The 24,798-nt window shown below is 42.2% G+C and overlaps 1 protein-coding gene across 2 annotated transcripts in view; it reads left to right on the top strand.

The window, feature by feature from the left end:
- CCDC80 (coiled-coil domain containing 80) overlaps positions 1-24,798 on the top strand; it is a 50,260-nt gene that overhangs the window by 16,041 nt on the left and 9,421 nt on the right. For both annotated transcript variants that reach the window (XM_064272506.1, XM_003412991.3), the window contains exons 3-5: positions 4,343-4,499; positions 20,794-20,930; positions 22,860-23,008. In XM_064272506.1, the coding sequence (XP_064128576.1) occupies positions 4,343-4,499; positions 20,794-20,930; positions 22,860-23,008 (443 nt within the window). The remainder of the gene's footprint in view (positions 1-4,342; positions 4,500-20,793; positions 20,931-22,859; positions 23,009-24,798) is intronic.

The following is a 24,798-nucleotide window of genomic DNA, read 5'->3' as shown; positions in this document are numbered from 1 at the left end:
ACTGTGAAGTACTAGGATGCTCTTTTTTGGAAGAGGGAACTAGAAATGGTTTCCATCTTAAACACTGTTTGAGATACTGCCAAGCTAGAAAATGAATGTGACAGGGATGCCAGTATGTAGGGAAAGAGTCCCTGAAACATGTACAGATGACCCCTTCTCCCTGATACAAACTCCAGGAGCAGATGAAATGTGAGGAAGAGGGTCTATACCAATGGTTTGTGGGCTGTGTCTAGACAGAACCAGGGACCACAGCGAGCCCCTCTCTTCTCTCTGGCTGTAGTGATCTATGTAACCTGAGGAATGTGGGCCAACATTTATGCTCCTACCTTTACGGGGCCCAGGGATAGGGGCTGCTAGGGCTTTAGCTTCTTAAGGAACTTAAACTCCAGTTGGGGAGGTATGACATAATATAAAGGACAAAAGGGACTCAGGGAAACCCAAGAAAGTAGTACAGACAATAAAAAAATCACAGAAAAAAAAAAAAAAACACAGTTGCTATCGGATCAGCTCTGATTCATGGCAACCCAATGTGTGTCAGAGTAGAATTGTGCTCTGCGGGGTTTTCAATGGCAGATTTTTTTAAAGCCAGACCTTTCTCCCGAAGTTCCTCTGGGTGGACTCAAACTTTCAGCCTTTTGGTTAGCAGCGAGTGCATTAATTGTTTGTGCCACCCAGGGACTCCACAGACGATGTCGCGGTTGTTGTTTGGTGCCAAGGAATCGAATCCAATTCATAGCGACCTCATGTGACAGAGTAGAACTTCCCTGAAGGGTTTTCTAGGCTGTCGTCTTTACAGTCTTTCTGTTGTGGAGCCACTGGGTGGGTTCAAACCTCCAACCTTTTGGTTAGCAGCAGAATCTTCAAACATTGTGCCACCAGGGCTCCTTCCACTGACAATAAGAACAGTAATTAAAAGAAGGGAGAGACCACTATGGGCTAGAAAAGGAAAATGGTGCATTTCAAGAATGACTGGGAATCGGATGAGGTGGAGCAGATGGGGGGCTGGCTAGGTGAGGGCAGGTGACATGAGCAGAGGAAGCAATGCCAGCAAACTATTCAGAGGCTACGGTCGGGCACGGGGCTTGGGTGCATGTAGCCTGTTCATGTATATTTTTTTCGTTTGATTCTCACAACAACTTGATGAAGTTGACAGAGAAGCTGTTCCGTTTTAAAGATGAGAAAGCTGAGGTTCATAAGATTAAGTGGCTTCCTTAAGGCTACAAACTAGCCAGGGGCTGAGCTAGGGATAAAATGCAAACCCTCCGATTTTGATGGCAGCCACCCTTTCTCTGTGCCACTCTGCCCAAGATTCCTTTCCTTTCACAGTTTAGATGGATCTGGCTGCTCCGGGTGAACGGGTTGTGGAAGGGAGGAAGTGGAGGAAAGGCTAGCAAGAGAGACTGGGGCCAGAGGGTGGAGGTAAAAGAGTGAGGAAATGAGTCATGCAGAATGAATTTCACCTTAGCAGTGGGTTAAGGCACCCCAGGGCCAAGGGCCTGAGGTGAAAACAAGCATCAGAGACCTGTATTTATTTAAGTCTCATTCCTACTGGGTATCCACAGCTTAGGGCTGCTGTGTGCAGGAGAAGAGCTGCCCAGGGGAGCCGAAGGTTCTGCTTTACAAATTGTCTGAAATCCTTAACTAAGCACAAGGGGAAGACTAGAGCTCTGGGCCTGTCATCTTACGGTCTGCTGAGGGTTGGCACAGTTCATGGCAGAGGATAAGATGATGACATGGGGGCTATGAGTGGTTTTAATTTACAGAGCCAGGTAATTACCAGTGATCTAGCATCTGGGCAGTTGTACACAGATTCTAAATATGGGCTTGTCCTTAACTTAGAACTCACCACCATCATCCGTTGCCGTGGAGTTGATCCTGACCCCTGGTGACCCCATGTGTGGAAAAATAGAACTTTCCTCCAGGAGACTTTCAATGGCTCATTTTTTCTGTAGTAGATCTCCAGGCCTTTCTTCTAAGGCACCTCTAGGTGGATCGGACCTCCAATCTTCCAGTCAGCAGCCAAGAGTGTTAACCGGTTGCCCCACCCAGGGACTCCTAATTTAGAATACCCCCCCGCCAAAAAAACCCAAAACCAAACCCATCGCTGTTGAGTCAATTCTGACTCATGGCTAGGGCGTCTAAAATCATTAACAGTAAATATTTCTCTTACTTTTATTTTTGACTGTCCTAAGCTTTCACTTAAACATTCGTTTTATTTATTTTAAAATAGTGTCTTTATGAACAAAGATCAGCCAGAAATAGAAACCTAAAATAAAACTCCAAGATGTGGGCTACCATCGAAACCTGAAGAAATATTTTCAAATATCATATAGCTAATTAAAACAAACCAACGAAAAATGCCATCGCCGTATCTTTTTATAAACACCTTAATTTTTTTTTAAAGGCTTAGTATGAATAAATGAATAAACTTGGGGAAATATGATTATTTTTTCCCCTTGAGAAATTACATTTCTAAAACAAGTGTTTCCTACTCACCATGACCATCTGAACAGGCATATAAACACAAAATAAAAAATAAACTAGGTTATGTCTAATTAAAATAAATAATGGGGGAAAATCACTTCATCCCAGAAAACCTTTGTTCCACTCAAAGGCCATTGAACACATTTTCATTTGCAGGAAGGAGAGTAATATTTTGTCCTGTGTGGAGAGTTCTTAGAAGGGAAAACCTGCATACAGTAATAAACTCATCTCTGAAAGAGAAAAATAAACAGCAGGATCAAGCTGGTAGCAGATTTATTAAGTGTTTTTGATAATGTATTTGGAAGAGGTTTAACAAAATGACATCTTACCCTCTGATAAACACCCAACTGGGTAATATAAAGTGTTCACACACTGGGCTGCTAACTGAAATGTAGGGGGTTTGAGTCTACCCAGAAGCACCTTGGAAGAAAGGCCTGGCAATCAACTTCCCAAAAAATCAACCATCGAAAGCCGTATGGGAGCAAAATTCTACCCTGACTCACATGGGATTGTCAGGAGTCAGAGCTGACTTGACAGCAACCAGTATTGGTATTAACCACAAACTGCAGAAATATTTTATAAGCCTAGGTAAACGTGATAGAAAAGTGCCTGGTAAATTAGAATATGTTCAAATGTTAAAAAAAAAAAAAAAATTGGGGAAAAGTAATTTAAAGAGGCTTGCCTCTGAGCTCAGTGATGAATCAGCAAAGGGTAAATAGACCGTGTTCGTTGCAAATATTAGCTCAGTGAGCTGTCGTCCTCAGGAGGGGCTGGAAGAATAAAATTCACATCTTTCCACTCCCGGGGTAAGCAGCGCCGTGCCCCGCCATGCATGGCACATGGGACGCAGTTCTGGTTTCAGCTCAGGAAAAATCTGGTGATGTTTGAGAAGGCTCAAGAAAAGGTGACTAAAATAATCAAGGGAGTAGAGAGCTTTTATATTAGGCTAGATCAAAAATATTGAGACATTCTTAAAGAGGGGGTTCAAGTGGGTCCCTAAAATATAGGGGTATCCCCATTTTATGCAAAAGAAGGAAATATTTTCCCAGATGGCCGATAATTAAAACACCTCTTTCAATTTCTCTGTCTTTCCTCTTTTTCCACAGAAGAAGTCAGGGACTATTTGTAGAGGGCTGGAGGCTTTCTGAGGGTGGAGGAAAGGGGCTAAGTGAGAAATACCAGACCTGAGTTGGAGAGAAGGCTGGACTGAACAAAACAAAATCATCCTCCAAAATCAAAAGATGTCTGCCACGAGCTCCAAACAGGCACATTGTGACAATGAGTATTTTCTATGACAAAACAGAGGACAAGGAGCATCCTAAAAACTTTGTCCAAGATGGCCCAAATAAAAAATTCTAAACCGTAGGATGTCCCATAGTGCCCAAGGCTGGCTTGGGAAGCTCTCAGCTCTGTAGAACGTGACATAGGAGTAGTAAGCACTGAATTCGTAGGTGTCTGATCAGCCAGTTGGGGTAAGGAAGAGCAAACGAGGAATGGGAGGTAACATTTATTGAACACTTATTATGTGCCTGGTTTTCATGTAAAGCTCACAACAGCCTTGTGAATAAGAACTCCTGTGCAGAGTTCACCATGAGAAAGCCAGGACACAGGGAGATGAGGGATGAAGGTAAATAGCAGAACAGAGTAGAAAACTAAGCTGCTTGCCACCATTGTACAAAAAGCGCTTTTCAGATAATCTTTCTTGGCCCTAATTTTGCTGAGCGTCCAACAGAATAGTCAGTAGTTTAGATGTCAGTCACTACCATCCCTCTGTTCCTAACCGTTCATTTGGCTTTTGCCTCAATGTGAAACTATCACCATAAATTAATCTTTGCTCCCTTCCCCCACCCACCTCCAGCTGCTCACCACTCCTAAGGCTGAGAACAACATGTATGTGCAACAGCGAGACGAATATCTGGAAAATTTCTGCAAAATGGCCACCAGGAAAATCTCCGTGATCACCATCTTCGGCCCGGTCAACAACAGCACCATGAAAATCGACCACTTCCAGCTAGGTTCTCTTAAAAATTTTTATTTATTCTTGTCTTTCTTACCTCTAAGGGGGAGACAAGCTCTACAAGAGACATAGAATGGGGTGGGGAACCAGAAAGGGAGTTCAGATGACCCGAAGGCCTTTTTTCCTTGCATCAACATAGGTCAGTTTGCCTACCTAGTTATATAACCGTGCAGGGATTTTTCTGGTTTGTTTCAACACATGCAAGCACTCTATGGTTTAAAGGTCAATGGGAGAAGCACCCGGGAGGCACTGAGACATTTTTGTTCGGATCCTGAGTCTTTTTGCCTGTGAGAGACATCACCTGATCCTCCCATAAGTGACTCATACACAGATGGGGACCCGCCAGGCCCTTGGAAGTACTTGACTTCTGGCAAGGCCAGGGAGGGAATTAACCAGGGCTGAGAGAAGCTATTAAGATAAATGAAAAGTCACTGAGACTGTGGACTGCATTGTGACCAAGTCCTTTTGGAAAGAGAAGGAACTTGGCTGAATTTAGGAGTTTTCACAACTTTTCATATTAATGATGCATGTGAGACGCATGAAGCCCACAGCTCCGTGCTGGGCAGCTGAGATCTAGGTCACTGTAGGTCTCATGGGAACATTGTTGGTCTTATTGTGAGTGGTTAAGCCTCAGAGAAATCCAAAGAATGACCCACCTACTTTATTTTATAATTATTCCATTTCTAGGGCTCTATTCTTTTTAAAAACTTGTTCCTACACGCATTATCTGCTTTTGGAGCTGTGGGGTGGTGTGAAAGGTTAGTATACTCAGTGGTAATGGGAGGTTTGAGTCCACCTGGAGGCATCTCAGAAGAAAGACCTGATGATCTGTTTCTGAAAAACCAGCCCCTGAAAACCCTATGGAGCATACTTCTGCTCTGACAGTCAGAATTGACTTGTTGGCATCTGGTTTTTACCTACTTTTATTGGCTCACTTTCCCCTGAGATATCTCCAAAGGGGGAAAAAAAAATAGTTTCCTTCCTAGGGTCCCATCATAAATCATTGTGTATCAGTGATTGGTTTGTGTGCCAGCACCCCTGGACCTTTCTCCTTGTGTTGTGTGTATGTTTGGGGGAGAGAACACAAACAGCAACAACAGTGGAAGTCATTCACACATACCAAAGGCACAAGAGAGATTCTGGAGTCAAAGGAAGAACTCCAACGCCGACCCACAACCTAAATGCTGTGTGACCTTAGGCGAGTCTCAGCTCAGAGGACAATCATGTCTCTGTCGCAGGCTATGATGAGGATTACCTGATATAATGTGTGCAAATGCCTATCGCATAGTAGGCACTCAGTTGGTGAACGGTATTGTTCTGGCCTTCATTGTCGCCATCAGTTGATTGGGCATCTGGAGGTCAATGAGCAGTCACTGGGATGACTAAACCCAAACCGAACCAGTTGCCATCGAGTCGACTCTGACTCGTGACAACCCCGTGTGTGCAGAGTAGACTGTGCTCTGACTCGTGACAGCCCCGTGTGTGCAGAGTAGACTGTGCTCTGACTCGTGACAACCCCGTGTGTGCAGAGTAGACTGTGCTCTGACTCGTGACAGCCCCATGTGTGCAGAGTAGACTGTGCTCTGACTCGTGACAACCCCGTGTGTGCAGAGTAGACTGTGCTCTGACTCGTGACAGCCCCATGTGTGCAGAGTAGACTGTGCTCTGACTCGTGACAGCCCCGTGTGTGCAGAGTAGACTGTGCTCTGACTCGTGACAACCCCGTGTGTGCAGAGTAGACTGTGCTCTGACTCGTGACAGCCCCATGTGTGCAGAGTAGACTGTGCTCTGACTCGTGACAACCCCGTGTGTGCAGAGTAGACTGTGCTCTGACTCGTGACAGCCCCATGTGTGCAGAGTAGACTGTGCTCTGACTCGTGACAACCCCGTGTGTGCAGAGTAGACTGTGCTCTGACTCGTGACAACCCCGCGTGTGCAGAGTAGGCTGTGCTCTGACTCGTGACAGCCCTGCGTGTGCAGAGTAGACTGTGCTGCATAGGGTTTTCATGGCTGAGATCTTTCGGAAGCAGATCATCAGACCTTTCTTTTGAGGTGCCTCTGGCTGTTTCGACTCTATAGGGTCGCTAAGAGTCGGAATCGACTTGGCGGCACTGGGTTTGGTTTTTTTTTTTTTTTTTGGTCTGGCTGTTTCAAACTGCCACCCTTTCAGCTAGTAGCCAAGTGCTTAGCCATTTGTTGCTACCCAGGAGCTCCTTCACAGGGACTAGAGCACTTAAAGTTGCAAAATACTTGTAATTATTTTCTCCTAATCACAGAATATTGACCCATGAGCCCTCACAACTGCCTCCCAGGGTCAGGCTGCATTACTACTCCTGGTGAGAAAACTGAAGCCCACGAGACTAACACTATGAAGCCAAAAATTCAGTGGTTCATGGGGATTCAAGCCGTTTGCTTTCTGGATTTTCAAATAGCAGCATGAGCCAGTGAGTTTAATTATAATCCAGATGTCTAGAGAGGAAGTAGATGTTCCATCCAGCACAGAGACCGGCGCTGGCTGGTGTTGGAAGCCATCCTTGACCAGGTGTTCCTAGTGTCAAATGCATTACCCACCAGCCCTTTCACAGAGTGAGAGAAGTTTGGAAAAATCATTATCTCTTCCACCTCAGCCTCTATATTTTCCTAGCTATTATAAGCATTTGGTGCTGCCTTGGCAAATTTTTCACATAATCCTGCCGTTTTCTGGATGTCTGGGTTGACAATGAGTTGCAGAGTTGCTGAGGTTTTCTGTTCTGCCTTATTGAAAAGCAGGTATGGTGATTTGGGTGTTTGTCTCAATGAGTGGCAGCCTGGACCAGGTCTGGAGGCCTTTCGTTTTGCTCATCGCTAATTCCTGCAAGGCCTTTCTTTCCTTGTGTCCTGTCCCAGGTCAGCCTTATGGGAAAGGCTGCAGCGCTTTGAGCCAAGGCTGAGAGCAGCCATGGGAAAATAAGAATTGGTGTGAGTGTGGGCTCAGTCAACCAAACGCCAGCCTGGACCAATTTTCAGCTGGAAATCTATCAGATGGCCTTACTTTCTTTAAAAATAAATCAAGTGCCCTCTGCTTTTCCAGGCTTTTGCTGGGCCTTGAGAGTAGTGATCCACATCCAACTGCAGTGTTGGCTGTACTCACCAGCTGGCCCACCTTTCTCAGTATTTGGAATATCAATGATGGACCTACAAAGACTAGGAAATTTACCTAAGATTTCAGGCATTTGCCTAAAGAAAGTTATGTATTCTCAGCAAATTCTCCTGAGAGACAGCCCATCTGGTTTGGCCCAAAAAAATAAAACCCATTGCCCTCGAGTCAATTCTGACTCATAGTGACCCTATAGGCAGAGTAGAACTGCCCCCATAGAGTGGATTCGAACTGCTGACCTTTGGGTTAGTAGCCATAGCACTTAACCACTATGTCACCAGGGTTGCCCTATACCACCAGGGTTTCCAGGATAGTGTATATTAAGTACAAGGGTTTAAAATGACATACCATATAAATACATTCTTAATTGTAGTGATATTTCAAATGTCGATCTAGGATGGGGTATTGGTGGGTGTGTGTGTGTGTGTGCATGTGTGTGTGTGTGTGTGTGTGTGTTAAGAGGATGGATTATAGACAAAGTTCTTTCTATAGACAGGAGGAAGTTGCTGGCTAAAGACACTTTATTGTAGAATAAAAAAATGAAGCGAGAATGAAGTTAGCATTTCTTTCTTAGCAAAATATACAGATGAAAAATATTTTGATGCTGGTACTTGACCACCAATTTTGAGAGCTGGAACACACTTAGGACACCCTGGGGGCAAAGGGAACTCTTTGATAGCTTCTTGTGAAGGAAGGAGTTTGAGGGTAATTGATAAAAAACAGGTAGAGTAGTTGACAGAGATGGAATAAGGCAACAAGGAGAGGGGTTGTTGATGTACAAATTATATGAGTAAGGAGGAACTTATGGATTGAATTTTAAATAACCCTTATAAGTGAGAAGGATGGAATACGTTTTGACTATCAGTAACCTAAAATACTCTTTTCAGTCTTTGATCCCATTGAAGAGAATTGTTCTTTATGGACAAGCCTCAGAAGGATAAGGATCCATAACAATCTGAAAACGCTGCTTTCCCTCAGGAGTTTGTTGTTGTTCTTAGGTGCTGTTGAGTCAGTTCCAACTTATAACGACCCTATGTACAACAGAGCAAAATACTGCCCAGTTCTCTACCATCCTCACAATCATTGCTGTATTTGAACCCATTGTTACAGCCACTATGTCAATCCATCTCCTTGAGGGTCTTCCTCTTTTTCATGGATGCGCAAAAAAAAAAAATTTTTTTTTTTTTTTCCTACTTTACAAAGCATAGTGTCCTTCTCCAGGTACTGGTCCCTCCTGATAACATGTCCAAAATAGGTGAGATGAAGTCTCGCCATCCTTGCTTCTAAGGGATTTTCTGGCTATACTTCTTCCAAGACAGATTTATTCATTCTTCTGGCAGTGCATGGTAAATTCAATATTCTTCGCCAACACCACAATTCAAAGGCATCAATTCTTCTTCAGTCTTCCCTATTCATTGCCCAGCTTTCACATGCATATGAGGTGATTGAAAATACCATGGCTTGGGTCAGGCATACCTCGGTCCTCAAAGTGACACCTTTGCTTTTTAACACTTTAAAGAAGCCTTTTGCAGCAGATTTACCCAGTGCAATACGTCATTTGATTTCTTGACTGCTGCTTCATTGGGCATTGATTGTAGATAGAAGTAAAATGAAATCCTTGAGAACTCAATCTTTTCTCCATTTATCATGATGTTACTTATTGGTCCAGTAGTGAGGATTTTTGTTTTCTTTTGTTGAGGTGTAATCCATAGTGAGGGCTGTAGACTTTGATCTTCATCAGCAAGTGCTTCAAGTCCTCTTCCCGTCCATCAAGCAAGGCTGTGTCATCTGCAAAACGCAGGCTGTTAATAAGTCTTCCTCCAATCCTGACGCCGAATTCTTCTTCATATAGTCCAGCTTCTTGGATTATTTGCTCAGCATGCAGGTTGAATAAGTATGGTGAAAGGATATCTTTCCTGATTTTAAACCTTGCGCTATCCTCTTGTTTTGCTCAAAAGTCCGCCTCTTGGTCTACGTACAGGTTCCACATAAGCACAATTAAGTGTTCTGGAATTTCCATTCCTCACAATGTTATCCATAGTTTGTCATGATCCCTCAGGAGCACTCTTGAAAAATTGATCCTTAGCCCCCAATTCCTCCTTTCATCAGTGGTGACAATGCCTGGCAGCTGCCTTCTCTCGATCTTGACACCTGAGTTGGGAAGAGAGGCTGAGTAAGTGCTCAGATGTCCAGCCAGTGACTGCTCGCTCTGTTTATTCAGTCTTTGACGATCAATCATTCTGCATCCAGAGACTAGAGAACCTCTCCTAAAGTGTTCAGTCCTCCTATTCCATTGCCCTTGCTGCCTCTAACATCAATAATATCAGCGCCAAGATCAGCCCCTGACAGTCAAAGCATGAAAAGTGCCTGATAATCAAATGCATGAAACAAGTGTTGGAATGATGTGGTGGAAGGCTGAGCTCTTCCAATTGCAGATATCAGAGAAGGTATCGTAAATCCCATCGAATTTTTTGAGAAGTGAGCTGATTTAATGGAGGGGCTGTTAAAATTGAATAAATTGTTTGATAGGTGATGACACTTAAAGATATGTTGGTTTTTTTATTTAAGTTTTTTGATAAATGATGTTTTCTAGTTTCGAAAGTCAAGCTATATAAAAAGGTATACACAGACTAGTCTTGCATTTGCTCACCTATTTACCTTGCAAATTTTCTGCCCCTGTATGTAATCTTTTATATGATTCCTTGTGTTCCTTATATTCCTTTAGTGTTTCTTTATGCAAATAGGAATAAATATAAATACTTATTGTCTTAGTCATCGAGTGCTGCTATAACAGAAATACCAGAAGTGGGTGGTTTTAACAAAGAGAAATTTATTCTCTCACAGTCTAAGAGGCTAGAAGTCTGAATTCAGGGTGCCAGCTCCAGGGAAAGGCTTTCTCTCTCTTTTGCTCTGGAGGAAGGTCCTTGTCATCAATCTTCCCTGGTTGAAGAGCTTCTCAGTGCAGGAACCGCAGGCCCAAAGGATGTGCTATTCTCTTAGCTCTTGTTTCTTGGTGGTATGAGGTCCCCCTGTCTCTCTCCTCGCTTCTTTCTTTTATATCTCAAAAGAGATTGGTTTACGATACAACCTAATCTTATAGATTGAGTCCTGTCTCACTAACATAACTGCCACTAATCCCATCTCATTAACATCATAGAGAGAGAATTTACAACACATCGGAAAATCACATCAGATGACAAAATAGTAGACAATTACACAATACTGGGAATCATGGCCTAGCCAAGTTGACAGATATTTTGGGGGGGACACAATTCAATCCATGACACCTATATTCCCCTTATATGTATTCAAAATCTTGTTATTGTTGTTAGCTGCCATCGAATTGATTCTGATTCATGGCGACCCCATGTGTGCAGAGTAGAACTGCTCCATAAGGTTTTCAAGGCTGTGATCTTTAGGAAGTCGATCACCAGGCCTGTCTTCTGAAGTGCCTCTGTGTGGGTTCAAATCATCAACCTTTCACTAGTAGTTGAGTGCTTAATTGTTTGTGCCCTCCAGGCACTCCATTTATACAAGGTATGCTATATTATGTACGCTGTTCTGCGCCTTACATTTCTTACTTAAAGTATTTCCTGGAGGTCTGTCTCTATCTGTTTCATTTTTTAATTAAGCCATTGTGAGATTGTACCATAGTTTATTTATCCAGTCCCTTGTTGATAGACCCTTGAGCTGTCTTCAGTATTTTAGTATTATAAGCAATTTCACAATTAATAATCTTGTAGGTATGTCACTCTATGTAACTGGGTGCATTTTTAATATAGTGTCTAGGAAGTAGAATTACTGGATCAAGTGGTCAATGTATCTTGTTTGGGTATATTTTCAAATTTCTCTCCATATGAGCTGTACCATTTTATAATCCCATCAGCAAAGTATAAGAGTATCTATTTCCCCAAACCTCTCCAATAGAGTGTGTGATCAAACTTTTGACCAATCTTGATATGTGAAAAATGATATCTTACTGTAGGGTTGTGTTGGTTTTCCCTTCCCTTTTTGTGAGTATGAATGAACATCTTTTTGTATGTTTAAAAAGCATTTATATTTATTTTTAGTATCCTTTGCCCATTTTTCTATTGGGTCATTGGTCTTTTTCATCTCTTTTGGTAGGTACTCTATATAAACTGGAACGAAAATGCAGACTCCCATCCAAGACACTGACTCATTAGCTTGGGGACAGGGTCCAGGGATCTACATTTTAAAATATTGATCAGGTTATTCTGATTTTCAACTGGTTTGATCTGGAGCAGAAGGCTGGATCTAGGATAGAACTGGAATAGAGGTCTAGTGGTGCCATTCAACATCTGATTTTAGAAGATTCTAAATGACAAAGAATTTAAAGTTCCTTGGTAAACCATGGAAAGTCAAGAAAGATCTGCAAATATATTATTTGGATAATTTTTAAAAACTTTTCAGGTTTGGTGGATTCACTCTGCAGGGCATGAAAGCATCTGGGCAGGATGAAGTCTTCACTGACTGAGAGCTGTTTTCTCTAGGGGCCAAGCGAGAGTAGCAGCTTTGGGTTCAGGAACAGGCAGGTTACTCCACCTATGGATTCAATCCGATCACTCATCACACAGTGCTGTGGTAGGTAGGGGAATGACCCACTCATAAAATAGGAGTAAGAAGATCACATAGAGACAGTCATTTGAACTTACCTGTTTCTAACCAAAAGGAAGTAAGTTCCATAGCTGGAAGCAGAGTTATACTAACTGAAATAATCTACTATAGACTGCTCGGCAATTCCAGGAATATTCTTAAAATAAAAGCAATTCAGCTTTGCTAGAGTCTTTGCATCCAGGTTTACCCAAACACAACTGAGAGATTTTTTTTCGTCTGTGCAGACTTCTTGAATTATGTATTCTTAATACATTACAAATATGTCTTATTAAAAAGACCTAATACATGAAACTGGAGCCCTGGTGGTGCCGTGGTTAACAGCTATGGCTGCTAACAAAAGGTCAACAGTTCGAATCAGTTCAAATCTACTAGCCATTCCTTGGAAACCCTATGGGGCTGTTCTGCTCTGTCCTATAGGGTTGCTAAGAGTTGAATTTGACTTTATGGCAATGGGTTTGGTTTTGGTTTTAATACATGAAAATCTAAATTTAGAAAATAAACATATGAGTGTTTTCTCAAATTGGAGGCAAATTGGGTTGTGCAAATGGTTAGCACGCTCGACTGCTAACTGAAAGGTTGGAGGTTCAGGTCCACCCAGAGGTGTCTCAGATGAAAATCAGCCACTGAAAAATCCTATGGAGCACAGTTCTACTGTGACACACATGGGGTCACCGTGAGTCAGAATAGACTCGACAGCAACTGGTAGTTTTTCTCAAATGGCAGTCAGACTGGCTGCATTGTGGGCTCACAGGGTCAAAGCAAAGTGTGAAGTTTCGATGGTAGGTTTTCTACATAGACCCAGATTTTTTCAGCTTCTTTACCTGGTAATTTTTCACATGGTATTTTTACTAGAGGAGAGTTTGTTTATGTGCCAGGAACTGTGCTAGACTGTGAGGATATGAAAGGGGACCAAGATTCAATCACTATTGTGGAGCCGTTCATACTTAGTGGGAAGATTAAAAAAAAAAAAACCAAAACCCCGTTACGATCGAGTCGATTCCAACTCATAGTGACCCTATAGGACAGAGTAGAACTGCCCCACAGAGTTTCCAAGGAGCATCTGGTGGATTCAAACTCCCGAGCTTTTGGTTAGCAGCTGTAACACTTAACCACTATGCCCTGGTAGGAAGATAGGCATGTAAATAATCAGTGACAATGCAAACTGATAAATATTATCACAGAAGAAGGCATGGTGTTTTCAATCGCCTCATACGCATGGAAAGCTGGGCAATGAATAAGGAAGACCAAAGAAGAATTTGAATTCTTTGAATTACAGTGTTGGTGAAGAATACTGATTATACCATGGACTGCCAGAAGAACAAACAAATCTGTCTTAGAAGAAGTACAGCCAGAATGCTCCTTAGAAGCAAGGATGTCAAGACTACATCTCACATACTTTGGACATGTTATCAGGAGGGACCAATCCCTGGAGAAGGACATCATGCTTGGTGAAGTAGAGGGTCAGCGAAAAAAAGGGAGACCCTCAATGAGATGGATTGGGCTGCAACAACAGGCTTAAGCATAACAACAATCATGAGGATGGCCCAGAACCGGCCTGTGTTTTTGTTCCGTTGTTCGTAGGGTCACTATGAGTCGGAACCAACTCAACAACACCTAACAACAACAACAATTAGATTCAGTGTCAGTCAGTGCATTTATTGTCATTCTTGGACAGGTTTTCCTACTCAGCGTAAACGTTCGTTTAGGATGCAATCATTTCTGTAGTCTGGGAATGCAGAATGTTTTGTCTAATATTTGGTCAAAACATTTCAGAAAATATTTTGCTTGAAAGGAGAAGCCAGACCATAAAATTAGTTTCTTGCTATATCCTAGTAGAACAACATTTGGCTTAAATCTTGGTCCTGGGTCCTCTCACCTTTTGAGAGTGAGGCATTTTGGTATAGTAGAGAGGGCACTAGACAGGAGCGAGACCATGTTGTCTGAGTTCTAACCCTCACTCTACTGTTAACTAGCAGTGTGAACTGAGCAAGTCATGCCCTTTCTTGAGATCTGTCATAGGCTGAGTTCCTTGGGCAATGGATTCTGAGATTTGTGTGCAGGAGGTTAATGAGAAGTGTGCTCAGGAACAATACCACAAAGTCCAGTACCGTTCCTTAGTTTTATCCTCAGTAAAGCGACTGGGTTGGGCCAGATAATGTCTGTATCAGTTACCTATTACCACAATAAGGCTGTGTGACAAAGACCTACAAACCTCAGTGCCATATAACAATAGACATTCGTTTAGTCACAAGTCTATGGGATTCCGCTGATCTGGGCTGGGCTGGGCTGGGCTAGGCTTTGCTTGTGCATCAGCAGTCAGCTGAATATTGGATCGGCAGTTCTGCTGATCTTAGCTGAGCTTGAACACATGTCTGGGGGTCAACTGGCTGTCAGCTAATCTAGGATAGCCTTGGCTGGGATGAGATTGGGGTCATTTCGTTTGACTTATCCTCTAGCAGTGTACTGTGGATATGTTTTCCTATTCAATAGCAGAAGCAAGAGCAATTCCCAAAGTGCAGGCTCATTTCTAGCCTCTGCTTGTGTCATTTGTGTTAACCTCTCTTGGCCAAAGCAAGTCACACAGATGAACTTAGAACCAAGAGTTGGGACAGCTCAACCCATTCATCATAGCAGGGAGCTGCAGAGTTACTGGGCAAATGGCGTAGGTATCTGGAAGAGTAAAGAATTTGGGCTTTTTAAAAAAAAATCTACTACCATATCCAACTTCCTTCCATCTCAGACATTCAATGGTTTTTGTGATTTCACACTAGGTAAATGCAGGGAGATGTGGGTCATAACAAATTGTGGATAACTTTGCGAAAAATGGGAATTCCAGAACACTTAATTGTACTCATGAGGAACATGTACATAGATCAAGAGGCAGTTGTTCGAACAGAATAAGGAGACAGTGCGTGGTTCAAAGTCAGGGAAGGTGTGTGTCAGGGTAGTATCCTTTCACCATACTTATTTAATCTGTATGCTGAGCAAATAATTGGAGAAGCTAGACTAAATGAAGAAGAACATAGCAACAGTATTGGAGGAAGTCTCATTAACAACCTGTGATATGCCGATGACACAACCTTGCTCACTGAAAGTGAAGAGGACTTGAAGCACTTCCTGATGAAGGTCAAAGATTACAGACTTCAGTATGGATTATACCTCAACATAAAGAAAACAAAAATCCTCACAACTGGACCAGTAAGTGACATCATGATAAACACAGAAAATATCGAAGTTATTAAGGATTTCATTTTACTTGGATCCACAATCAATACCAATGGAAGCAGCAGTCAAGAAATCAAAAGATGCGTTGCATTGGGCACATCTGCTGTAAAACACCTCTTTAAAGTGTTAAAAAGCAAAGATGTCACTTTAAGGACTAAGGTGCACCTGACCCAAGCAAGCCATGTTGTTTTCAATTGCTTCCTATGCATGCAAAAGCAGGGCAATGAATAAGGAAGGCTGAAGAAGAATTTATGCCTTTGAATTACCATGTTAGTGAAAAATATTGAACATACCACCGACTGCCAGAAGAACAAACAAATCTGTTTTGGAAGAAGTACAGCCAGAATTCTCCTTAGAAGCAAGGATGACAAGACATGTTATCAGGAGGGATCAGTCCCTGGAGAAGGATATCATGCTCGGTAAAGTAGAGGGTCAGTGAAAAAGATGAAGACCCTCAATGAGATGGATTGATACAGTGGCTGCAACAGGGGGCTCCAGCATAACAGTGATCACACGGATAGTGCAGGACCAGGGAGTGTTTCGTTTTGTTGCACATAGGGTCGCTACCAGTCAGAACCAATTCCACAGCACCTAACAAGAACAGGTGGTCATAGTCTTATTTTGATTCTTACTAGGAACTTGAACTCCCTGAGGTCACAGATTGTGTCTTACTTATCTCTGAAACTAGTACCCAGCACAGGACCTGATCAGGTCAATGGTAGGTTTTGTTGAATAAACAAAAGCAGGAGTGAATGTGTATTGGGAATAGTAATTCCTAGGGGCAAGGTAAAATCTGGCTTGTAAAATCTTGGCACCACACATTAATTGTTGAGAAAATTTTAAAAATTCATTTTTAATGCATTTTTTTTATTATTGTTGTTGGAGTCCCTGAGTGGCACAAATGGTTGTGCTCGACTACTAGCCTGAAGGTTGGCAGTTCACACCCACCGAGAGGCACCTCAAAAGATAGGCCTGGTGGTCTACTTCCAAAAGATCACACCCTTGAAAACTCTATGGAGCAGTTCTACTCTGCTGGGGTCACCTTGAGTCTGGACTGACTTGATGGCAAATAAGAACAAAAACAAATAATTATTACTATTGTCATTATTATTAATAATTACAACGTAAAATACAGGCATACCTCAGAGATTTTGTAGGTTCGATTCCAGACCACCACAATAAAGTGAATACGGCAATAAAGCAAGTCACAAGAATTTTGTGGTTTCCCAGTACATATAAAAGTTATGTTTACACTATACTGTAGTCAGTTAAGTGTGCAATAGCATTATGTCTAAAAAACTGTACATGTCTTAATTAAAAAATACTTTATTGCTAAAAAATGCTAACCATCATCTGAGCCATCAGCTAGTCATAATCTTTTTGCTGGTGAAGGGTCTTGCCTCGATGTTGATGGCTGCTGACTGATTAAGGTAGTGGTCACTGAAGGTTGGGGTGACTGTAGCAATTTCTTAAAATAAGACAAAAATGAAGTTTGCTGCATCGATTGGCTCTTTCTTTCATGAAAGATTTCTCTGTAGCATGTGATGCTGTTTGATAGCATTTTACCCACAGCAGATCTTCTGTCAAAATTCCAGTCAGCCTTCTGAAACCCTGCTGCTGCTTCATCCATTAAGTTTATATAATATGCTAAATTCTTGTTGTTTTAACAATGTTCACAGCATCTTCACCAGGAGTAGATTCCATCTCAAGAAACCACTTTCTTTGCTCACCCATAAGATGCAGCTCCTCATTCATTAAAGTTTGATCATGAGATTGCAATAATTCAGTCACATCTTCAGGCTCTACTTCTAATTCTAGTTCTTTTGCTATTTCCACCACATATGCTGTTACTTCCTCCACTGAAGTCTTCAACCCCTCAAAGTCATCCATGAAGGTTGGAATCACCTTCTTCCCAACTCCTGTTAATGTTGCTATTTTGGCCTTCTCCCATGAATCACAAATGTTCTTAATGACATCTAGAATGGTGAGTACTTCCCAGAAGGTTTTCAATTTACTTTGCTCAGATCCATCAGAGGAATCACTATCTATGGCAGCTATAGCCTTATGAAATGTATTTCTTAAATAATAAGACTTAAAAGTCGAAAATACTCCTTGATCCATGGGCTGCAGAATGGATGTTGTGTAGGCAGGTATGAAAACAACATTAATCTCCTTGTACATCTCCATCAGAGCTCTTGGGTGACCAGGTGCATTGTCAATGAGCAGTAATATTTTGAAAAGCATCTTTTTTTCTGAGCCGCAGGTCTCAACAGCAGGCTTAAATATTCAGTAAACCCTTGTTGTAAACAGATGTGCTGTCATCCAGGCTTTGTTGTTCCGTTTCTAGAGCACACGCAGAGTAAATTTAGCATCATTCTTAAGGGCCCTAGATTTTGGAATGGTAAATGAGTACTGACTTCAACTGAAGGTCACCTGCTGCATTAGCCCCTAAGAAGAGAATCAGTCTATCCTTTGAGGGTTTGAAGCCAAGCCTTGACTTCTCCTTTCTAGCCAGGAAGGTCCTAGATGACATCTTCCAATAGAAGGCTTTTTTGCCTACGTTGAAAACTCTTGTTTAGCGTAGCCGCCTTCATCAATTGTCTTCGCTAGATCGTCTGGATAACTTGCTGCAGACCTTCTACATGAGCGCTTGCTGCTTTACCCTGGACTTTTATGTTATGGAGATGGCTTCTTTCCTTAAACCTCATGAACCAACCTCTGCTAACTTCCAACTTTTCTTCTGCAGTGTCCTCACCTCTGTCAGCCTTCATAGAATTGAAGAGAGTTAGGGTCTTCCTCTGGATTAGGCTTTGGCTTAAGGGAATGCTGAGGCTGGTTTGATCTTCTATCTAGACCACTAGAACTTTTCTCCATATCAGCAATAACCCTGTTTTGCCTTTGTATCATTCATGTGTTCACTGGAGTAGCACTTTTAATTTCCTTCAAGAACTTTTTCTTTGCATTCACAACTTGGCTAACTGTTTGGTGCAAGAGGCCTAGCTTTCAGCCTGTCTTGGCTTTGACATGCTTTCCTCACTAAGCTTAATAATTTCTAGCTTTTGATTTAAAGTAAGAGACATGAGACTCTTCCTTTCACTTGAACAATTTTGAGGCCATTGTAGGCCTCTAAGTGGCCTAATTTCAATATTGTTATGTATCAAGGAACAGAGAGGCCTGAGGAGAGGAAGAGAGATGAGGATTGGCTGGTCGGTGGGACTCACACATTTATCACTTAAGTTTGCTGTCTACATGGGTGCAGTTTGTGGCACCCCAAAACAATTAAAATAGTAACATCAAAGATCACCAATCACCAACCACCATAAGAGATATAATAATAATGAAAAAAATTTAAATATTGTGAGAACAACCAAAATGTGACACAAAGACACAAATGAGCACATGCTGTTGGAAAAATGGCACTGATGGACTTGCTCAAAGTAGGGTTGCCACAAACCTTCAATTTGTAAAAAAACACAGTATCTGCAAATCGCAATAAAGTGAAGTACAATAAAACAAGGTATGCCTGTATGCTCCTTGTTAAAATGTAAAAAAAAAAAGTTATATAGACATGCATAAACAGTGAAGTTATCCACCGTGCCTCTCCTCACATCCCACTCCCCAGAGGCAAATTGTTATCACCCGTTTGTCCTTCTAGACTTTTTAACTATATCCGTTGAGGAGCCCTGGTGGTGCAGTGGTTAAAAGCTTGGCTACTAACCGAAAAGCTGGCAGTTCAAACCCACGACTGCTCCTTGGGAAACCTATGGGGCAGTTCTACTGTGTTCTACAGGGTGCTATGAGTTGGAATCAACTCGATGGCAACTGGTTTTTTTTTGTTTGTTTGTTTGTGTAATATTCTGCCACTTACTCTTTATGCTCAATGAGATGTCCTCAAAAACAAAACCAACATGAATCTAGAAATCCTTTCAAATTAATTTGTATTTTGTTAATGGCAGCAAAAATTTACATTAAAAAATAACAGTAGTTAGTATGTGTATGAGGCATGTCTTTTTCATTTTGCAGATAGTGGCTGGTCCTGGCGTAGTCTCTCTGGTCCCATGCCTTTGCACCACCTCCATGAAGCACAGTTACAACTTTGGGGAGGAAAACAAATTCTTTCCCTTCTCCTAATTTTCATCTCCTTGGGTGAAATCAAGCTCCTTGTTCCTATACTTTTAACAACCCTAATCAAAGAAACCAAAGTAATAGTTCAATTGCAATTGTCCATTTTTTCTCAACCGAAGAGTACAGGTATTCAAGCCATAACCCCTGCATTGGCAAAATTGTGGTTGCTTCTGCTGTAGGACTATTCATTGGATAGTAGTGTTGACAAAAACTAACAGATTCCCTCAGGTAATATTTCTATTATCACGTATTTGCTAATATCATTTTTTCACACTTGTTTTTAATATATGAGATTACTTTGCAGATAAAAATTTAGATAGGGTTGAGGGAAACACTGTGGCCTGTATAAACCCAAAAAACCAAACCCACTGCCATAGAGTCGATTCCGACTCCTAGTGACCCTGTATAAGAGGGAAGAAGTCAGTAAAGCTGTTCTGTCCTTCCTTGGCAATGTTAAAATACTTTCTAGACATAGGAGTTGTCACAAAAAGCCACAGCTGCCTTCATTTTCATGCTTCCGAGGAACCCAGTGACACCTTCAGGAACCATTCTGAATTATAATGATTTATTTTAGGGCCTAATGAATGCAAAAATACAAAATGGTTAAAAGCTTCCATGAATTCAGTAACACTTGATGTGAAACTGCATTTGCTCACAAGATTTGCGTCATAAACAGCTTTTGGAACCAAATGAACCTGGGATGAAGTTTGAACATAGACTTTTTGTTTCTCTCTATAACAATGACATGATTTACTGAGTCCCAAAGTGAATCCTATAATGAAAAAGAGGTTCAGACACAGATTTTAGACTCAGAGTTATATTTCATAGAAACAGAACTTAACACAATCATCCGGGTCTAATTCTCTGGTGAGTTGGGGCAATGACAGCTTCCATGGGTGACTTGGCAGTCTTCTTCCAGGGATTACTCAGCAGCCTTCACTCTCGCTTTGCTCCTTCGGATTTCCTAAGACCAGGATGGGCAGAAATGGGGCCTATACTTATTTATTCACTTTAGAGTATTTTGATCAAACACAGTATCAGTCAAATGTGTAAAACTAATGAAGGTTGGTCAGATTAACACAGAACGGAGGCCTAGAGCCTCCACCTATTCATTCTTTACCAATTTCTGTCATGCCACACCCATATTTATTCACATTTCATTTGTCTTAAGATAATGAGAAACCGATGCGTGTGGTAGGTGATGAGGACTTGGTAGACCAGCATCTCATCAGCCAACTGAGGAAAGCATATGGAATGACGTACAATGATTTCTTCATGGTGCTGACAGACGTGGACCTGAGAGTTAAGGTACCATTCCTATTCTGGATAATGTTGTACCATTTCTTAGAATCGAGACTCTAAATTTTTTTTAGGTCATTAAGTCCATTAGACTCATAAGTAAGCTGCACAAATTATTTCATAAAATGGAAGGTTTTGAAATAACCCAAATATTTTAGGTTGTCCTACAGAATTTGTGGCCAGAAATGTGGTCTCAGCAAAGCTGAGGTTGGACTGACCTCCCATGGCCCAGCTACTTGACTCACACTAAATTCTTCTCTAATATCAATATCATGCATTCATCAGACTCATTGCACAACCATGATGTGTCAGGCCCTGGAAATAAAATGTGGAGTGTATTGGGCCTCTGTCTTTAAAAGAAAATTAGATTTAATATTGGCTATGTGTTGGAGGGTCTAGAAATTTACCTCTTATTCCAACATGGACAAAAACTGTAGGGTTTTATACCTACTTTCTCCCTATGTTTAGGGTTAACAACTCTGCAATGTAGTCAAAATAATAATAAGAAAAATGGCTAACCTTATTGAATGCTTTTCTTGTGCCAGGCACTCTGCTTAACCATTTACAATCCTGATCTCAAGCCTCTAAGAGAAATACTAGTGTTATCTTTGTTTCTCAGAGGAAGAAACCGGCCCACCAGTGGTTAAGTAACTTGTCCAAACTCACTCACGTAGTGTTGGACTTCAACTGTCGCAACCATTGTAGCATACTGATAGTAAACCACGCTTACATGAGGATCTTTAGGAAAAAGCCTGCCTGGGCTATAAGTAAGAGTAGTTGATTCAACTTGCAGTATTTTTCTGCATCCAGAGAGAATTCCCTGCATTGATTGATTTGGCATTTGTGTTGTGCTGTCTCTAATGTGAGATGTGTGACTAGATGATCTGCCAGCTAACCTTCTATGATTTGCTGAATTTCTATTGTAGACACAGCTCTAAGCCATGTCCACACTGCTCTCTGGCTTGTGCTGGGTATGCTTAGCCAGTCCCAAAATCCATCTTGGGTTGCTGTTGTCAGTCTAGACAGCTACGATCCAGGACACTGAACTTCATTGTCCTGACCTTGTTTCTGAAAAATGAGTAAGCAAATGTGACCTTATTTCGAGGGATGCACACTCAGTAAAATCACCTTTGGGAATAATAAAGAATTCATGGAGACTCCTGAAGGCCACAGAATAGGTGGAATTTACTCTGCTTGCTCAGGCCAGGTCCTCTAACATGTTACTCCACTTGGTTTCCTGTGTCAGACACGGGGTTTCTCACTTCCCCTCCAGTTGTGTAGTGACCAGGTCCCAGGTTAGTCCCAGAGGTAGGGAAGTGAATCTAGGATTTGTATGGTGAAGAAGGCATGGACCCTTTGCAATGAAAAGAGCACAGTTAAGAAGAAATCCTCATGAAAAGAAAACTGACCATCATATCATGATTTCAGAACCTCAGAACATTAGCAGAGGCCATGACTGCAGTGGGGGCAATGGTGATTCACTGGTAGAATTCTTGTCTTCCGTGTGGGAGACTCAGGTTCGATTCCCTTCCAATGCTCCTCATTGCACTTACCACCCATTTGCATATGGAGGCTTGTGTGTTGCTATGAGGACGAGCAGATTTCAGCAGAGCTTCCAGGCCAACACGGACTAGGAAGAAAAGCCTGGTGATCTACATTTGAAAATCAGCCAATGAAAACCCTGTGGATCACAACCAATCATGGGGATGGCGCAGGACCGGGCAGTGTTTTGTTCTGGGATCGCCATGAGTCGGAGCGTGGGCTTCATGGCAGCTAACTAACCATTGTAGGAGAAAGCTTTTAGGTCAATGAGAACCCCGGCTTTGGTTTCTAAGATTTCTCCAGGGCTTCCCTGAGTTGTCCCAGTTTCTCTATTTTCTGAACAGAGGGGAAAAAAATCCACTTATACATCATATACTTTCTATCTTTCTTAAACAGCAATACTATGAAGTGCCAATAGCAATGAAGTCTGTGTTTGATTTGATCGATACTTTCCAGTCTCGAATCAAAGACATGGAGAAGCAGAAGAAGGAGGGCATTGTTTGCAAGGAGGACAAGAAGCAGTCTCTGGAGAACTTTCTATCCAGGTATATTAACTTGGTAGGCTACGAGGAGGCAGAAGGAAATTTGTTCTGGGTGAGCTAATGAAAATACCACAGAAACAGAGCAGCGCATGTGTTTACAGAACAGTGACCTTCCCTGGAGAGAGGTCTGTCTTGGTTCCATGGCTTGCTGGCTGATGAGCTTAACCTTGTCCTGTTGGAGGTTGCTGTGATCGGGAAGCTGGTTGAGTTCAGTCCCAAGCTTGACTGTTCATTTGGTGACTTTAGATAGGCCTTTTTTGGGGGGGGGAGAGGGGCCACGAATGCAGTATCCTGGCCCTCCTCAAGGGTTCATTTATTTAACTAGTGAATTTGGAGAGCTTGTATTCAGCATTTTAATTTTACGTGTTTATTTCTTAGGCCCTTTCTAATTCCAGACAGGATTTAGCACACTGTGCTTGATTTCTGGCTTCCTTCCAGCACTGCAGGGAACACAAAAGGAGAAATCCTCTTGACCCGGCTCCCTGATTCCCTGGGAGTTCACTTCTTGAAAGCATTGTACAGAAACCTGGTGCCAGTGGGGGTGAGCATATCCACAGACCGCTGTAAAATAATCACTCTCCTTCCTCCCTCTCCATCCCTTCTCTAGGTTAGATCATAGTTCTATGGGGCCTCAGGGGCCCTAGGAGGTGCAAAGCTAGGGACATTCCACCCAGAACAAGTAAACTCATGGAGATGTCAGTGTAAATACCACTCAGACTACACTACAGGGCTGGGGGTTTCAGAGAAGGGGCGAGCATTTGCTGGGAGGCTCAGTGGTACATGGATATCGCTGCAGGCAGAACTTCCTTACGTGTGTCTATAAAAGTACATCCTTCAGATGTGAGTTAGAGAATCAAGAATTGTATGATTGTTGTTGTTAGGTGCTGTCAAGTCGGTTCCAACTCATAGCGACCCCTATGCACAACAGAACGAAACACTGCCCCGTCCTGCACCATCCTTACAATTGTTGTTATGCTTGAGCTCAATGTTGCAGCCACTGTGTCAATCCACCTCACTGAGGGTCTTCCTCTTTTCTGCTTTTGACCCTGTACTTTGCCAAGCGTGATATCCTTCTCCAGGGACTGATCTGATCCCTCCTGACAACATGTCCAAAGTATGTAAGACGCAGTCTCGCCATCCTTGCCTCTAAGGAGCATTCTGGCTGTACTTCTGAGACAGATTTGTTCATTCTTTTGGCAGTCCATGGCATATTCAATATTCTTTGCCAACACCACAATTCAAAGTCATCAACTCTTCTTCGGTCTTATTCATTGTACAGCTTTCACATGCACATGATGCGATTGAAAATACCATGGCTTGGGTCAGGTACACTTTAGTCTTCAAGGTGACATCTTTGCTTTTCCACACTTTAAAGAGGTCCTTTGCAGCAGGTTTGCCCAATGCAATGCGGTTTTTGATTTCTTGACTGCTGCTTCCATGGCTGTTGATTGTGGATCCAAATTGTGTGATTACTATCGTATGATTTCTAAGGGGATAATTTGAATTCCTACAGGCTCCGAGGCTTGAGCCTTTTAGGAGAGAACATCATGATGGATGAAAAGCACAGACTTTTTCCTTGGTTTCAGGTTTGGTTCTGCGACTTAGGAGCTGTGTTAATCCTGTACTTCTCAATTCACCTGCCTTAAAAATTTCTCTCTTTGATACTTAAAATATTGTAAAAGTGTCGTGGCTGAGGCCTCTGCCTGCCTCGCTTACCTTCACAAGGGGGAGAAGACAGGGTCTTTACTGGCATCTGCAGCCCAAAGCTGATTCCTAGGAGGGAGAGGTCAGGC

The sequence above is a fragment of the Loxodonta africana genome, chromosome 1 (assembly GCF_030014295.1).
Source record: "Loxodonta africana isolate mLoxAfr1 chromosome 1, mLoxAfr1.hap2, whole genome shotgun sequence".
NCBI classification, from domain to species: domain Eukaryota; kingdom Metazoa; phylum Chordata; class Mammalia; order Proboscidea; family Elephantidae; genus Loxodonta; species Loxodonta africana.
The sequence above is the reverse complement of the archived record's forward strand: the minus strand, read 5'-3'. Positions and strand labels throughout refer to the sequence as shown.